Below are 18839 nucleotides of genomic sequence, written 5' to 3' on the forward strand. Positions count from 1 at the left end.
GTTAAAACTGGGTGAGGAACAGCCAAACTCTGCATCCAAGGTGAGATTGCTGAAGACAGTTTAATGTCAGAAGTCATATACCATGGCAAGACTGAGCACAGCAACAAGACACAAGGTAGTTATACTGCATCAGCAAGGTCTCTCCCAGGCAGAAATTTCAAGGCAGACAGGGGTTTCCAGATGTGTTGTCCAAGCTCTGTTGAAGAAGCACAAAGAAATGGGCAACGTTGAGGACCGTAGACGCAGTGGTCTGCCAAGGAAACTTAGTGCAGCAGATGAAAGACACATCATGCTTTCCCTTCTTAATCTGAAGATTTCCAGCAGTGCCATCAGCTCAGAATTGGCTGTCTGGTCACAAGTGGTCTTCATGGAAGGCCAAAAACCATACCTCCAACGTGGAAACAAGGCCAAGCAACTCAACTATGCACGAAAACACAGGAACTGGGGTGCAGATAAATGGCAGCTGGTTCTCTGGACTGATGAGTCAAAATTTGAGTGTCTGCAGGCAACAGTGAAGCATAGTGGAGGTTCCTTGCAAGTTTGGGGCTGCATTTCTGCAAATGGAGTAGGGGATTTGGTCAGAATGAATGGTCTCCTCAATGCTGAGAAGTACAGGCAGATACTTAACCATCATGAAATCCCATCAGGGAGGCATCTGATTGGCCCCAAATTTATTCTGCAGCAGTACAACAACCTCAAACATACAGCCAATGTCATTAAGAACTATATTCAGCGTGAAGAAGAACAAGGAGTCCTGGAAGTGATGGTATGGCCCCACACAGAGCCCTGATCTCAACATCATCGAGTCTGTCTGGGATTACATGAAGAGACAGAGGCATTTGAGGGTGCCTAAATCCACAGAAGAACTGTGGCTAGTTCTCCAAGACGTTTGGAACAACCTACCTGCTGAGTTCCTTCAAAAACTGTGTGCAAGTATACCTAGAAGAAGTGATGCTGTTTTGAAGGCAAAGGGTGGTCACACCAAATATGGGGACTCCTTATATGCGAGTACCGCAGCCCTGTGCTCCACACCCACACACCCAGTATCCAGTCACCGCAGAATCATAATATGAATCACTCTTTGCTTCATGGCCAGTGGTGATATGTGTGCCATTCAGTTGTTTATATTTCCCATTGAAATTAGCAGTACCATTGTGAGCGTTTTGTGCCATCTCAAAATTAAAAGCAACACTTTAGGGAGAATAGGCGCATCATGCAAAAATGGAAAATGGGTATGCTACTTTCCCTGAAGATTTAGTGATTTATAAAAATGGTAAATGGTAAATGGTAGGCATTAATATAGCGCCTTTATCCAAAGCGCTGTACAATTGATGCTTCTCATTCACCCATTCATACACACACTCACACACCAACGGCGATTGGCTGCCATGCAAGGCACCGACCAGCTCATCAGGAGCATTTGGGGGTTGGGTGTCTTGCTCAGGGACACTTCGACACAGCCCAGGCGGGGTATCGAACCAGCAACCCTCCGACTGCCAGACGACTGCTTTCACTGCCTGAGCCATGTCACCCCCAAAATAAGCTTGATGTCAAAACATTTACGTAAATTATATGATCCATGCATACACACATTTTGGAGTCTGGGGAATTCCCTTGCATATCCCTTGTCAGAGGTACTGTCATTTCTGTGTTTTTGGTGTTCTGAATATGTAAGCATCCAGACATCCACACCAGTGGTACCTCCCACGTGTTATATTCAAAGTTCCAGCTTATTGTCATCAATTCAATTTCATTTGTATAGTGCTTTTTACAATGCAAGATTGTCACAAAGCATCTTTACAAAAAGCCCAGGCCCGAGACCACCTCAGAGCAAGCCTAGGGCGACAGTGGCAAGGAAAAACTCCCTGATTGACAGGAAGAAACCTTGAGCAGAACCAACCACAAAGGGGGAACCCATCTGCTTCTGGCTGGCAATGGGCAAACAGTGAGTTTAACCGTAGTGTTATATATAATGTATAAATACATTAAATTAATAGGTTGGTCTTGGCTTCTTCTTTCCTGTTTCTGTAAAGTGTGTTTGAGACAGGGTCTCAGCAAAAATTGCATTTATGAATAAAACTGTGGAAAAAACTATATGGGTTGACTCATGCCTGTCAATGAAATGGAACTGGACCCTCTTTCACTTTTTTAGGAATAAGAATATAAAACATTATATTGGTCATACAACGGCCTTCCCATGTAACCAGAAGTGATGCTAAATATAACTCCCATTTTCCCATAGGATACATTTACTTCCTTCATTGAGGCATTTCCATCTCAGTAGGCTACGTCTATTACAAAATAATGTTAGAATATGTGTTTTGTGGCTTTAAGAGCTTTTTAGTTGTCCTACTGAACCCAATGGAAAAAATAATTCAGGAGAAACAACCTTTGAGGTGATCCATCCATATCTGCTACATATCTGACAACAGCATGATGGTTTGAGGCTCATTTGATACCTTGGACCCTAAATGGACTTAAAGCCATTTAGCCAACACATGTGTTCTATACTGTATCAGAATAATTTGCAGTGGAAACTAGTCCCACCCCCCAATTCCCACAGAGATCCATTCAAATGCAAAGAGTTTCAGTATTGCTTGTAGGACAACCTGAAAATAAAATATCATGGACATCAGGAAGTCACGGCATGCAAAGGATATGCAACAAAGTATAAGAAAATTCTAATTTAATCTATGATTATGTTAATTTGTCCAAACTCTACGGTTCAGCCTCTGGGACTCTCCTGATGTCTCCTGGGACTTTCCTTGCTATCTGAGACTCTAAATGATGAAGCTAAACACTTTTTTTGCTGTCAGTTTTGGCTTCCTCATTGCACTTCTTTATATGACCAGGATGTAGCTAGCTAACTAAATATACTATATCACTCATATGGTAGGCTAATGTAACTATGTAAAAAATGCCAAAATGGTGCTGCCATGTATTAGGCAGCATAAGTGCCTTCAAAATCACAAAGCACACAGATTATGGTAAATTTGACAATTTGATCTTATCTTGTATGAACATGATAATGATCTTGTGCGCACAAGATGAAAAAATCTTACTTTTCACGACAGAGATTCTCTCTGACAAATGTTGCCGCTGTGATCTCTACCAGCAGGACATCAATGGCCCCCTGAATTTGTGACGGTGCTATCTTAACTCCTATGGTACCAAGAGGGTCAGACTGTCAGATTTATTGTCAGTTTTTCAAGTTTTGTCAAGTTTTGGTTAAAGTTTAATGCACTTGGGCCATCCTACCAGTTGTATTCCCATAGATCATGCCAGTGATGAACAACCAAAAATGATTATCTCAGATCACCCTCAATAATGTGTTCTAGAATTCCAGCTGTTAGGGACTTCAAAATATTTAGTGTCTGGGTTGTGATGCATCTGTCAGTCTCAACATCCTTGTGCTATTCTGTTTGTTGGGGGGTCTGTTCATCCAAACAGTGCTTGGGCCCCGTTGTTCCCGGCTGTTTGCTCGAGATGCATCGCATTCCTAGTTTCTCCGTTCATTCTGTTGCGAGCAAGTTTTGCAGACTTCAAGAATTTGTTAGTTTGGCCTGTCGTGGTATTGGTATGTTGGAAGTATGATGCGTCTCGGGTAAAAATTGTGGATTGTTAAAGGCACTGTCCCCCAGACACCCCTCCCACATTTGTGTAATGTCTAAAACACATGTGCACATGTGTACAGACAGCCATTTGCATTTAAAGCCTATATTGGATTTTGTTTACAGTTTTCAGTTTAAAACTGAGTTTTGTTTTAGTCGCCAATGTAGTTTCCTTTAAAAATAAAAAGAGAAGTCGACTTCCTGGCTCTAAGCCTATTTGGTGGAAGAAAATAAATTTTAGATCTTAATAGCCTTTGTTAAACAAAAAAAAAAACATTTGTGTTTAGACTCAATTCAACCACCCTCAATTTCTTTGCTTAGACATATGCTTCTAAAGAGATGCAAGAGAAGTTGGGTTTGAATGTGCTATGACACTGTTCATTCATTCATTATCCTAACCCGCTTATCCTGAACAGGGTTGCAGGGGGCTGGAGCCTATCCCAGCATACATTGGGCAAAAGGCAGGAATACACCCTGGACAGGTTGCCAGTCCATCGCAGGGCACACACACCATTCACTCACACCATTCACTCACACACTCATACCTACAGGCAATTTAGACTCTCCAATCAGCCTAACCTGCATGTCTTTGGACTGTGGGAGGAAACCCACGCAGACACGGGGAGAACATGCAAACTCCGCACAGAGAGGCCCCGGCCGACGGGGATTCGAACCCAGGACCTATTATAATAACTATTAAGTAGAATGATGGCAGAAAGGATTTCCTATCCATAGTGAAATGGAGCTTGAGATCTAATGACACAACAAACATGATTATGGGACAATTCTACAGGGAAATAGTTTCCATTATTTATGTCATGGTTTGGCAAAGGGCGGATTCGAGCCGTAGTGACCATCGTAGAGCTCTACACCTACACACGGCTGGCCGCCGCGTGTGAGGCAGCAGTGCTACCCACTGCACCATCCGTGCCGCCTTACTAGGGACAGTGTACATTAATCAACATGTTCAGTTTCCACATCAATGTAAATGAGTTCATTTTCATCTGTAGTCCCCAACCTGCATGTCTTTGGACAAAGGGAGGAAACCCATGCAGACACGGGGAGAACATGCAAACTCCACACAGAAAGGGAGGGTGGTTGAATTGAGTGAAAACTCAAGTTTTAACAAAGGCAAATTTTCGTTCATCAAATAGGCTTAGAGGTATCAGGGTGTTTGAATTTACTTAATGCCAGGAAGTAGACCTGACTTTTTTATGTTCCAAGGAAACTACATTGGCAATTAAAACAAAACTCAGTTTTAAACTGAAACACAGACGGAATTCTAAGACACTTGGATGATCTGAGAGAATCATTTTTGGTTGTGCTCTGGACTGGCATGATCTATGGGAAGACAGCTGTTAGGATGGCCTTGGTGCGTTATACTTTACCCAAAACTTGAAAAACGGACAAAACATGTAAAAAGGCCTTGGTTGTCAGATCAAACATCTGACCTCCTTGGTACCGTAGGGGTTAAGATAGCACCGTCACAAATTCAGAGGGCCATTGATGTCCTGCTTGTAGAAATCACAGAGGCAGACAGAATCTCTGTCCTGAAAAGTTATATTTTTTATCACAGGATCATTATCATGTTCGTACAAGATAAAATAAAATGGTCAAACTGACCAGCATCTTGCCCGTGTGCTTTGTGATATTGAAAGCGCAAATGTTACCTACTACACGGCAGCACCATTGGCCATTTGTTTTTACATAGTTATGTTAGCCTACTGTATGAGCGATACAGTATATTCAGTTAGCTAGCTACACCCTGGTCATATAAAGAAGTACAATGAGGAAGCCAAAACTGACAGCAAAAAAGTGCTTGGCTTCATCAATGAGATTACTAGATAGCAAAGAGAGACCAAGAGACATCATTGGAGTCCCAAATAGCCTGGTCAAAGAACCGGTCCAAAGTCACTTGCTATCTGGGCCTATTGAGCAACAACACAAGGCGTTGCCCGTCAACACAATTATATTGCTATCTAAAAAGAAAGGATTGTCCAAAACCCTTTGTCTTTTTAGCACGTCTGGATACTAGAATCATTATGACAGATTACCTGCCGGATAGTCCAGTAAAAAGTGGTCTGTCTGTTAAAACTCCTGTCGAGGCCAAGCTCTATGACTGGATAATGTTTTCCCTTTGAAAAATTCTCGCCAACCACAACGAGAACAAAAATGTAGGTTTCCCGTATCGCTTGTTTAAGATGCCGTTTTTAATCAGTTTTACTCCATATCGCTTTAGAAACGGGTTGGTTTCAACAAATGAATACGATGTCCTATGTTGGCTACGACAGACAGTGACGCTTACATTGATGTTACCATTAGATAAATTAACATGAACTAAGATGGACACTGCATGGTTAACATCAGCTAAACTCTAGTTAGTGACAGGGGGTTAAGTTGTGGCAGTGTAAGTGGATGTGTATAGTTACAGAGCTACGTTTCTTTTAAACGAGCGGGCAACATTTTAAAACCGCGTTATTTTAACGATTTACCTATCCAGACTAATTGCAATTAGCTGAATTCCATTCCGTTAGCAAGGATCTAGCTATATTCTGCATATGTGCACATGTATAAGTATAATACTGTTTTTACAAAACAATAAAATAGGAAGTTAAAATAAGCGGAGAATTATTTATTTGGTGAGTAGCCGTATAAGCGGGAATTCCTACAATGCATTCCAAGTCAGCGTGAAAAACACATTCGATGACGTAACCAAAGAATCAACAATAAAATGAGTTGGCAACTATTCGTTGCACACCTAATTACTGACGGTCCAGTAAGAGAGATTTCTCTTTAAGTGCACCGACTATAGCAAGGCTTGGCTTCATAGTTGTATTGCTCTAACAGTGTAGTGGCATATATTGTAGTCCTGTAGCTCAACTGGTAGCGCATGGCACCCACTGGTGCCAGCCGTCCTGAAAAATGTATGAGCTCATGGTATTGTAAGGTGCTTTGAATAAAATTCATCAAATAGTATTCAAATGCAATGCTGGAGCATGAGCTATGGATAGTGATCAGACTTTTAGTTTTTATCCGCCCCCCCATCCAATATCACCACCAGCTGCCACTGTTATATCAAATAAATTATATTCGTAAAGAACATATGTCACAAAGACAGTTTACAGAAGCAGGAAAGAAGAAGCCAACATGGTCATGTTTGTTTTATTATTTAACAAACATGACCAATATTGTAATTAACCACTCAGTGGGGGAAAGAATTGACCCTCATAAAACAGTAGGCCTGAGACATTGTGAGTGTTCATTTTGGGGATGTCTAAGAGGAGCCTGGGGCATCCTGGGGTTGGTCTTCATTGTCTCCAGAGAAGGCGTTCTCATCGTTGGGAGGTGGCTGGGTGGAGCGTCTTCTCTGATTGGCCAATCTGCGCCAGCGGATATAGACATAGGCCGGGTGAATGAACGTGGCCAGGCACAGGATGCACAGGGCTATGTTTATCTGCAGAGGGAGAAAGAGAAGAGACTGGAACACTCATTTGCATGTATTTTTCAAAACTAGAGTTGCAAAGGAAGAGAATTTTCCAGGAAACTTGGAGACCTACAGAATTTTCTGAAATTGTCAGCAATGTTCCTGGAATTTTGGGAATTTTCATTCTCATGACACAATACAAATTCAATTGTTGTCAATTCAGGATTGTTTGGATTCTCCAGAGCAGATTAAGCTAGCTGTGGTTGAGATAGATTAAAATGATTTTTTCAATTGGTACAACCTGTTTTAAATACTTTTAATAAGGCAATTACTATTATATGGGTATTACCGGTATTTGTCATTTTTTGTCATTAAACAAATGAAATAATATAAGAAAACTAATTAGCCTTGGTCAAACAAGTTAATTCAATTTTTTTACAGTTATGTTTAACGTTATTTTAGTCAAAGAACAAAGATAGTGGACACACAACAAAGGAGTTTAAGATTGGTTATGTAGAATATTAAAATTTTGCACCTTACAGTTAGTTATTTCCTACCTTCTGGGGCATTAAACCCTTCAAACAATAAGGGTTAGGAACTAGAGGTAATTTAGGCCAATAATGAGAGTAATCTTAAATTAATATTTCTCTGAACAAATAATAAAAAGGGCTACAAAAAGACAGATTTAAGAAATTCCAAAGCTCCGAAAGAAAATACATATTAAAAGTGATAGTAACTCTGTCTTCAAGGACTTAATTTAAGAGCTACAAGAATTTTACAATTTTATATTTGGAATCACACGATTAGTATGTGGCTGAATGAGTTGCAGATGTTCTTTTTGGAAAGACTGTAAAAGAGACCATATAGTCTACCTGGAGACATGGATCAGTTTCTCTTAGACATGAAACCTCTGATTCTTGATATATTCTTAAAATAATAGAAGACTGATTTGCTTAATTATTTGTTAATATTTTTTATTGCTTTAATATGGGTGCTTAAGTGAAAATCTGAATCAATTTTCACACCCAAGATTTCTGTCTTTCTGAGTGACTTTTAGCCTTTCGAGCCCTGGACTGAAGGAGAACACAAACTTCAAGTCTTGCTTATTTGGTGCTAAATAAAATTATCTCTGCTTTGTCTTTGTTTAAATGAAGAACATGTTGGCGCAGCCAATTGTTTATTTGTTCTATGCATTGACACATTGAGTCTATGGGACCATAGTCATTCAGAGAGATAGCCAAGTAAATTTGATTGTCATCTGCATCGCTACTGCATGGTAAGCAAATGTGTTGTCTCACATGATTTGGCCTAATGGGACCATATAGAGACTGAATAACAGAGGCCCAATAATTGAGCCTTGGGGGATTCTATATGTCATGGTTGTTCGCTCGGACGCATAATCAGTATCAAATAATAATCAGCTGCACTAAGATCCAGTAACACTTGAATCGGTATTCAGATTAATATAATTTATTACTTTTATAAGTACTATGGTGGGATTGGACACCTGACTGAAATTGATCAAACTAGCCATTTAAGGTAAGTAAGTTTATTATAAACAGCTTTTTCAATAATCTTACTTATGAATGGGAGATTTGAAATGGGTTTGTAATTGGAGTGTCCAGTTTGCTCTTTTTTAAGAGGGGCCACAGTCTTTATTGCCAGATGTAAGGAGAGCAAGCAACCCCCTTATGGAGGAAAGCAGAATGGATGTGATCACAGCACAGAAAGTTCCAGGGCAGGGAATCAAACTGACTGTGACCAGGTCTGCCTAACGTGTCACAATTAATTATAATTCCAATGGAAAATATTCACAACTGAACGGTACAAATATCATCAACGGCCGCCAAGTGAAGAATGATTCATGTAATGATTCTCCTGTGAGTGGATGTTGGGTGTGTAGGTGCAGAGCATAGTGGTGCAGTACTCACGTATAAGGGGTCTCCATCCAACACCTCATTCACCAGGATGATGCAGGGGAATTGCAGGAGCAACACCGCAGACAATACGGCGTTAACCACACCTAATAGCTTACCAAAGTGACAGACTGGAAAACTGTAGAGACAAGAGGAGACTAAGATTAGAAGAAAGCAGATGGATAGAGGACAGTTGAATGATAGGATAAGGGGTAAAAGGGGAAAGAAGAGGGGTAAAATGGAGGAGAATGAGAAAGAATGCAGGAGACATGGTGGCACTGCTACTCATAATAATCATGACAATCAGAAACAACAGTTATTCTGAGATCGGCCCCAGGCTGGGTACACACAGTCATGATAAACAGTTCTGGAATGTGCGCCTCTGGATATATCCCTCTAGACTGCGGAATGAGAGAATCTGAATTTAGTCACAACATGGTCACTCACGCAATGTTGATGAAGGCTGCAGTCCCTCCAAACGAGAAGGCACGGTTGACCACTTGCAGGACGAAAGTCAGGTACTGAAGCGGGAGCACAGGTATGGTGGCGCAGATGGAGAATAAGAGGCACTGCAGGGCAGTGAGGAAGAGGGAGAGCACCACAGAGCGCAGGTTACTCTCCTCCTCCGTCTCTCCTGTGGCAGAGGCAAGAGCTGGGTTAGCAGAGTTAGAGGCAGCCACCAAACACTGAACCTGCCGCAATGTCCTGATCATGCTGGTTACAGGGTTATGGTACATGCTGAACTAAGATTCTTTACTCAGTTATTTTTAAGCCTGGCTCCATTGTGTTTCTAATTGCATCAGCCACTGCCACAATAATCTATCCTTTCAGAAACAGAAAGTCTTTTCATGAGAATAAAAGCTTCCTCTTTCACTGTGTTTGGGCTTCTGTAACTTTGCTGTAGTAATACTTTGAGTCATTTTTGGAAAACAAACTACAAAGGGTTACCAGTATTATGCCAGTAGTTGGGAGGATTCAAGAATAGTAACCATTTTATTTTGGGCATGTCATTTTCAAGTTTTCAAGTGTCAAGAAAAGGGGCGATACTTTGCTGAGGTTTTCATTTTTTATTTGCATTTTCTATTACCATACACTGCTGCAAACAAGTTCATTGCTATACCAGCTAGTACCAGACATGATTTCCATGTCTTGTGACACTGCTGTATTTGCATGCCCTGCTGCAGCACACCTGTGGGCAGGTAACACAGGTACCTACCTTCGGCCCGTAGCTTGCCCTTGGATCTGTCAATGATCAGGCCATTTAAGGGGGCGCACAGTATCCCACCTAACTGTGTGTAGGCTAAGACGTTGGTGTAGTGGCTCACTGAGACAGGGAGAGGAGAGCAGAGGATTAGCATCCAGCAGCACACCATAGCATGGCCTCACACACAACTTCAGCTCCTCAGCCTGTCTCTCTTCTGCTCTTTGTCTCACACTGAAAAGCACTGAAAACCATGTGTTCTAATTTGTGATGTCAATTCCTGCTTCTAATCGCAATGCAGTTAAGTCTGTTGGGCTTGCACAGACGCGATTCAGAGAGACTCATCCAGCATCCAAGACAGTTTGGAAGTCAGGATTTTCGGTTTTACTTAGCCAGCTCACTGTTTAGGAAGACATGTTACCGGGGCAAAAGAGTCTCAAACCCAAACCTGCACAATCCTAGGTTAACGGTAATCTGTGGTTAGCAGGATAACATGCACATAGCCTATAACAATGGTCTCCAACTGTCAGGCTTCAAAATAATGGACCCAGTCGCTTACATAATTTCCAATAAAATACTTTATTGGGCAGGTTAAATAGGCCAAGGTCGATAGCTGGCAAACAGGAACACAGCAAGCAAAGCAGTTTGTGGTCAATAATCCAAGCAAGGGTTTGTTAACGGGGCAAGCAGACAAAGCACAGGAAATCGAACGAAGTCCAAAAGCACAAACCGGGAATCCAAACAAAGACCAATGACAGCAGGTCGTACACGAACAGAAGGAGAATCCAAAAGGTGGTAGTCAAGGAAAATAGAACAGGTCAGAACACAGGTAAATCAGACAGAAAACACTGGAGAGAATGGCAGGAGCACATTACAATCTGGCACTGAACAAACAAAACAGGCAGGTTTAAATACAACATAACAAGGGGAAACGAGAATCAGGTGTGCACGATAATCAGTAAGTGAGACACAGGAGAAATGAATGAACAGAAAACAGAACTACGGTGGTCAGAAAGGGAAATAAAAGGCAAAATGCTGGGGACTTGTAGAGAGAATACTGATACAGAAAACACAAATCATGACATCCAACCTTGCTAGCCTATTGGAGAGCTACTGGGTCTGCTGGTTTTTGTTTTCACCTTTTGTGAAACCCTTTGTTTTCAGGTATCTGGTGAGTTAACTGTGTGATCAACTGCTGTAATTGATTAATTAATCACACGTTTTTAGTGAAATGTTTGCATTTGCTGAAAGCCTCAAAAGACAGGAAATTAAACTGATCAGTGCTAACACTAACATCAGCCTGCTCCCCATCAAGGTATCAGCACAGATCTTTGACAACATGCTTTTGTGGTGGGTGGGACTTCAACACTATAATTTTCACATCGTAACAATTCTTCTCAATTTGTTGTGGACCAAATGAAGACGGAACAGTTTCTCTCCTGCCTGTTATGACATTGCACCCATTAAGTAGCTTGCCAATGACCCTTGATGTATGCTTTTGTAGACCTCAGTGGCGTTCCAGTGTCATCTTCCAGTTTGTGAATCTGATCTTTTGAACTTAGAAAGCCTTGAGTCAGATGTGCAGATTCTTTCCAGTTTCTTTCTTATGCAAAATCTGAAGAATGCGCCATCCTCACCACATGCTCTACAAAGCTTCTAGTCTGTGCCCTGTTGCTCTGATGCTGGACTATTGCGATTGTTTTCCCACAGGACTCCCTGATTGTGCCACTAAACCACTGCAAATGATACAGCACGCTGTTGCCCAACGTTCCAAAGCGTGCTCATGATGGAAAAAGAAGACACACAAACATGTGATGTCTTGACTGAGTGCGTACACAGCTGAGCAGCAGACAACCTGAGGAATACCTTGGGCTGTGTCTCCGTGAGCCAGCAGGGTCAGCATGATGAATTGATGGCACCTTTATAAACTTAAAAAAAGCTTATTGACTTAAGTTTTATTTTCCAACCTGTGAAGTAGTGTGCTTTATTTTGTAGTGTGCTCTTTCACTGTAACACTGCATGGCAGAGCCGTACCTGTCTGTGGGGTCTGCTGGGGGCTCCCTTGTTCAGATGTTGCGTTCTCTATCCCTTCCTCTCCCTGCACTGACTCTATGTTTTCTCTCTGTGCTTCTTTTGTGAGACAAGAGCGGTTGCACTTGATCTGACCACAGTTCATCCTGTAACAGAAACCAGGATTTAATACCTTTGTGAAATCTGAATAAATCTGAATAAATCAAGTCCAAGCAGAGATGATGCAAGGGGACAGGCTTGGTGCTACAGCTGAATCAGCACTGGCAGGAGGGAGGTGCACAGCTGGTCTTGGGCGGGAGCTCCGGGCCTGGATAGGGTCCAGAGTGGGGAGAAGAGGAAAGTAACATTGTTAGGGGGTTCAGATGGTAATTGATCAATCACAGCAGGAGAAAGAGCGGTGTCTGCATGCGATAAGGTAAACCCAGGCAGAATAAGGCTATGGCAGCATAGCTAAGGGAAACAGAGGCAGTGGCCAACACAGCCATGAGGCTTGATGAGGGCAGTCACCACCAGACCATTGGTTAAGCTTAACACAGCACTATCAGTAATGATCCAGTGACAGCACTGACCACTAAGTCCACCAGAGACTCTATAGCTTTTGCCTGCCACCCACTCCTGCCCATCATTACATTACATTAATGTAACTTTAAATAAGGTGATAGTGTCTGCACCCCAAACATGAACAGGCAATTTGTTCCATAGGAGAGGAGCATGATAAGAAAAGGCTCTGCCGCCTATGGTACTTTTAGCTATTCTAGGAATAACAAGGAGGCCTGCACCATCCGAACGGAGCATTCGTGAGGGGGTTTAAGGAATAAAGTAAATCATTTAAATATAGTGGGGCAAGCCCATGTAAGTCCTGCAAGGCCAGAAGTAGAATCTTATAATCTAATCGGAATTTAACAGGCAACCAGTGAAGCTGGGCTGATGTGCTCAAATCTCCTTGTTCTAGTAAGAATACGAGCTGCTGCATTTTGAATTAGCTGGAGCCCTTTCAGTAATTTGCACATCCAGACAAAAGAGCATTGCAGTAATCTAATCTTGAGGTAACAAAAGCATAGATTAGCTTTTCTGCATTATGTAAGGACAGTATTTTCAGAATTTTAGAAATATTCCTCAAGTGATAAAAAGCAACCAGAGAGATGTTTTTATGTGCATCAAATGGAAGTTCTGGATCAAAAGTAATACCAAGATCCTTGATGGCAGCATTTGAAGTGATGGTAATTCCATCAATATTAGGCATATCTTCAGATAATTTGCATCTCAGGCCCCACTACCATTATCTCTGTCATATCAGAATTTATCAAAAGGTCAAGTTGTGGTTCAACCATTGCTTTATGTCTTTACCACAAGCTTCCATTTTTGACAGCTAGACAACTTCCTCAGGTTTGACTGACAAATACAACTGGGTATCGTCTGCATAGCAGTGGAAGTTAATGCCATGTTTGCAAATTACTTGTGCCAGGCGAAGCATTTAGAGAGAGAAGAGCAAGGGCCCAAGCACAGATCCTTGTGGTACTCCATATCTAACCATAGACTGATAAGAGGAGTCATTTTTAAAATGCACAAATTCATATCGGTCTGATAGATCTGATACAATCTTCAATTCTATTCGACAGGATGAGGTGATCAACTGTGTCGAATGCTGCACTTAAATCTAGAAGCACGAGTACAGAGATGTAGCCACTGTCAGAAGCGAGGAGTAGGTCATTGAGTACTTTGACCAGGGTTGATGGTTCGTACCCATAAGTGTAGCCCTCAGGGAGGGGGTAGGGGATGTGCCTCTTTGGCATGAGGATGAAGGTTCTCATGAGGTGGATTATGCTGCATGCCGACAAGAAGAAAAAAGAGTAGTGCAGAGAGATCCCTCTTTCAGATGCCACCTGTAGCAAAAGATGGATACATCTGTTAGAAATAACCAAGCCATAAAGCTGTAATTTAGCAATTTAATGTATAGGTAGTACAGCATGTGGTCACACCAAGATGGCAAATCAGGTGCTACACTCAATCCGTTCTTTGGCTTAGTATTGGAATACTTGTCAGAAAAAGGTTTAAGAACAACACACTTCCTGGATGCCACTTGATAAGCATTAGCAGACAGGTTAGATGTATATACTTTGAAAGGAAAGTCACTCCATTTTTCTCCACTTATCATCTCTTTTCACTGGCTATACACACTCACTGAGCACCTTATTTGGTAGACCTGTACACCAGCTTGTTAATGGAAATATTTAATCAGTCAATCATGTGGCAGCAACCAAATGCATAAAAGTAAGCAGACATGGTCAAGAGGTGCAGCTGATTTTTAGATGAATTGGGGAAAAAATGTGATCTAAGTAACTTTGACCGTGGAATGATTGTTGGTGCCAGACAGGGTGGTTTGAACATCTCAGAAACTGCTGATCTCCTGGGATTTGCACACACAACAGTCTCAAGAGTTTGCAGAGAGTTGGGCAAAAAACATCCAGTGAGCAGCAGTTACCTGAGAAAGTGCTCACTGAGTGTATATCAGTTTACATGAAATGACTAGGCATCTGGCACACACACACCCCCCCCCCCCCCCCCTCCTTAAATAACTAATCATCCAGCACCCACAAACAAATGTCCAATGTTCTTTTTCTTGGTTCCAATGGTTTCTTAAAAACACATGAAACAATTTCTCACAATTTCACTTTAAATAATACACCGTAGCAATGTAAATGGTGCACGTTTTTAACAGCTAGAATAGCCAAACTTATTAATATTGGCTACATTACACACAAAATATATTACATTTAAAACATGTAAATAAGAGACATATGAATTTGGCACCTACAGTCTGTATAATCTCATGAAAAAATTTATTATATTTATTTTGGAAGCTGGCCCAGTGGAAATGTCAGCCAAGTAGAACACTGATGGAAAAATCCTCTGGGCCTTGTTTCAGACGTCTCTCATTAACAAGGCATTTATGTCTGCAGAACTGCTGCTCACTGGATTATTATTATTATTATTAATTTTTTTTGCACCATTCTTTGCACTCTAGAGACTAATGTGCGTGCAAATCCCAGGAGATCAGCTGTTTCTGAGATACTCAAAACACCCTGTCTGCCCCCAACAATCATTCAATCAGTCACTCGGATCACATTTTTTCCCCATTCTGATGGTTGATGTGAACATTACCTGAAGCTCCTGACCCGTAAAGTAGGTGTAATAAAGTACAAATGTTCCTAATAAAGTGCTCGGTGAGTGTATATAGCATTATTGTCCAAATTTAAAACTGAAAAAGTTTAAAACTGAATTTGACATTGATATATACCTAAAAATCATGAAAGCCAAGACATTAATGTGGTCGCTACTTGCGACTAGTGGCTTATAAATGGCTGCACAGTCTCAGTAGCAGAACTCCAGTGCCAACTTGTCGTCGTACGTTTAAAAACAATGAAACTATAGTTTTATTTAATTCAGATATACAGATCATGAAAGCAAAGACATTTCTTGAGTAAAATCAGATGAAACCAAATACATTAGCTTGTAGCTGTGAGAGCAGATGACACGACTGTGTGTCTGCATGGTGACTGATAACCGTGACAAGCTGGATATCCTCCAAACTCTTTTTGGGTGCTGCTTTGTCATCTTGTGTTTAAAATATATTACACTCAGAATTTTGGCATTAAGTCATAATGATTATGAAAGCCAAGATAAAGTTCTACAAAATTAATCTAAATGACCAAAGCCTTTTTTTTTTTTTACAAACGTCAATTCTTGAGAAAAATACATAGTCTTACATAGAAATAGTCTTTTTATGCTATATAGCATTAGTTTGGCAATGCCCCCTCCAACTACTTTAAAATTAGTAATTAGGCACACATTTAGCTAATTCTTATTCTCATATACTATTTTATGAGTATAACAGTGTTAAAAATGTGACTGTAAACCCTTAAATTAATAGATAAAAGGCATGAGTTTGTCTGAAAAATCCTCTGGGGAAATTAAGAAATGTAGCGCACTCGACTCCATATGGTTTTCCGCATCTTTTGTTCAGGGGCACGATGTTGCTTCAATGGGATGTGACCTTTCTTGCATAGTGTGAGTGATTTCAAACATTTAAAATAAAATTAAACTCTATCAGCACTGTCAAAAGTGTTATTTGCACACCTTTTTGGTGAGACCCACATGTACACTACTTAACTGCTTTTACCTTGATGATGAGGAAGGTGATGGCAGAGGAGCTGAAGGCTCCGATATACAAGGTGATGATGGTGGAACGATGGGTGTCAAAGAGGTTCCCCACCTGGATGAGAAAGTACAATCACAACTCTGAAAAGATAGTGCCAGGCATTACATCATGAGCATTTCTCAAAGCAGCAATCTCGTGTTTGCCATGTTATTGAATATGATTGAACAGTGAGAATGAGAACACACCTGCATATTTGTGAGCAATAACATGCTGTTTCCAATCGCAATGCAGGCCAGACCTGGAAACAGTATATTGGATATCTCTGCAGAAGAAAGAGGGGTAGAGATAGGGAAACTGAGAAAGGGTTACTCAAGGCTAAGCATACACTGACACAGAAGCCTACATGGAAAACTGCCACTGTGTCAGGGTAAGTGTCAGTTAAAGGCCCAGAATACTTTACCTGGATGTGAAAAAGCAATCAACAAGGTACCAGTGGTGTACAGTATTCTGGGAATATAAAAAAAACAAAACAAATACTCAAATGAGTTTAATCATTGTATGTAAAAGGATGTAAGGATTTGCTTTGGAGAAGTTTACCTACATAAGGACTTCTGCTGGAGAAGTTCTTGCTGCTCTTTTTCTCTTTGCTCATGGGGCTCATGGTTGTTTGGATGTTGACTGGATGGTTGACTATGTTTGGTGTTGTTTGGATGTTGACTGGATGGTTAACTATGTTTGGTGTATTTTCTTTTGCACAAACCGTGAATAAAACAATAAAATTCATTGTTATTCATATCACCTGCATTTTCACTTCCTGATTGTTTCCCCACACCTGATTGCCCTTTCCTCTTGTTACCTGTATTATAAAAAACCCTCGTTTTGTATGTCTCGTTGCCAGATTGTTATGTGTCTTTATTGTACTCTCCAGCGGTTTTATCCGATAGATTTTAGTTACAACCCGTCTTGCCTCCGACTTTCGCATTTTGCTTTTCCCATCGGTCTAGTTTGGAACTGTTGTTTATCGACCCATTTAGGCTTTATTTAGACACTTTGGCAATAAAACCTATGTCTTGTTCTCGCAACTGGGCCTGGTGTATCAAAACCTGATATCAATGAGCTAAATGGCCTGTGATTGTCATGAGGTATTTTAATATATACGCTTAAGTTGTAGGCCTATTCCAGCTAGTTCTGTGAGCAACAGTGCCAGACATGCACATTTACATTTGCTTGAACGTATTGCAATTTGCTCAGTTGTTCATCTGCTTGCTTACAGACCTCTCATCACCTTTGTACACCATTTAATTCATGCACATAAGATCTTCATTTGTTCTTGAGCACAACACAATCATTTTTGTCCAGAATGCCACCTCAGGTCCAGCTCCTTTAGCTCAATCGCATATTAAATCTTGAGCTACCTGTCTTACATGTACTGTTCTTTACACCACAACAACGTCTGAAACTCACATTGCCAGCAGTCTGGATGCCATGGTACCGAAGCGGTCAAAGAAGAATCCATTGAGAAAACTGAGGAAGTTCTGTAAGATGACGGTGATGGTGAAAACCAGGGAAAAGAGCTCGTTCTGTTTGCTACAGTCTGGGGCAAGTGGAGGGAAAGAGGTGTTCACACCATAAGCGTTTTTAAAAACGTCCTTTTCAATTCCTGTGCACTGCATCATCTTCTGCATTTGCTGTTATCATGCCTTTGTATTGGCCTACTTTTAATATACTGTATTACCTACAATGCAATTTACTTTAACATAATTAATTTTTTATTTTATTTATTTATTTACAATAAATATTTCCTTAATTCTTAATTAAAACTTAATTCAAAACATCTTAACATTATATTACATTTCTTAAATATATAGAGCATTTCAAATAATTACTTATACTATCTCACAAATTGAAATTGAAAGTGTAGTCTCATTAAGTCGATACTCATTTGCCTGCTTTCTAGTGCGAAGACATATACAAAACGGTGAAATAGGTTTTGTTGTTCTTCTCATCAAAGATTCTTTGCCCACACCATCAAGTGCAGGAGTAAACAATCACACTCACCCATGTACTGTGTGCCATTGGGTCCTGTGGCATTCACACACTGGTCACTGAAGTATCCACTGGCTTTCAGGATAAACACCAGGGAGGCCCACCCATAAATGACCCCAGTGAAAAACAGGCACTCCACCAGTCCTGTGGCCAGGGTGAGCCAGCAGCGCAGCCTCACTCCACGTAGAAACCACAGCATCTTCAGCCTCTCTCTCCCTCTATTCTTAGTCCTTTACCTCTCCCTCTTTTTCAGTCCTCTACCTCTCCCTCTATTCTCAGTCCTTAACCTCTCCCTCTTTTTCAGTCCTCTACCTCTCCCTCTATTCTCAGTCCTTAACCTCTCCCTCTTTTTCAGTCCTCTACCTCTCCCTCTATTCTCAGTCCTTAACCTCTCCCTCTTTTTCAGTCCTCTACCTCTCCCTCTATTCTCAGTCCTTAACCTCTCCCTCTT

General features: G+C 41.0%; 1 protein-coding gene across 1 annotated transcript; it reads right to left on the minus strand.

The window, feature by feature from the left end:
• Positions 1-6885: 6885 nt before the first annotated feature.
• On the minus strand, positions 6886-18835 carry LOC133109468 (equilibrative nucleobase transporter 1-like). Its single transcript, XM_061218791.1, has 11 exons — positions 18401-18835; positions 17807-17936; positions 16803-16849; positions 16588-16664; positions 16364-16456; positions 13927-14066; positions 12187-12329; positions 10168-10275; positions 9399-9585; positions 8967-9090; positions 6886-7065 (listed from the first exon to the last, which is right to left on the minus strand). The coding sequence occupies exons 1-11, from the start codon at positions 18585-18587 to the stop codon at positions 6886-6888; spliced, it is 1416 nt and encodes a 471-aa protein (XP_061074775.1). The 5' UTR covers positions 18588-18835.
• Between the last annotated feature and the right edge of the window lie 4 nt (positions 18836-18839).

Source organism: Conger conger, chromosome 14 (genome assembly GCF_963514075.1).
Source record: "Conger conger chromosome 14, fConCon1.1, whole genome shotgun sequence".
In the NCBI taxonomy this organism is placed as follows: Eukaryota; Metazoa; Chordata; class Actinopteri; order Anguilliformes; family Congridae; genus Conger; species Conger conger.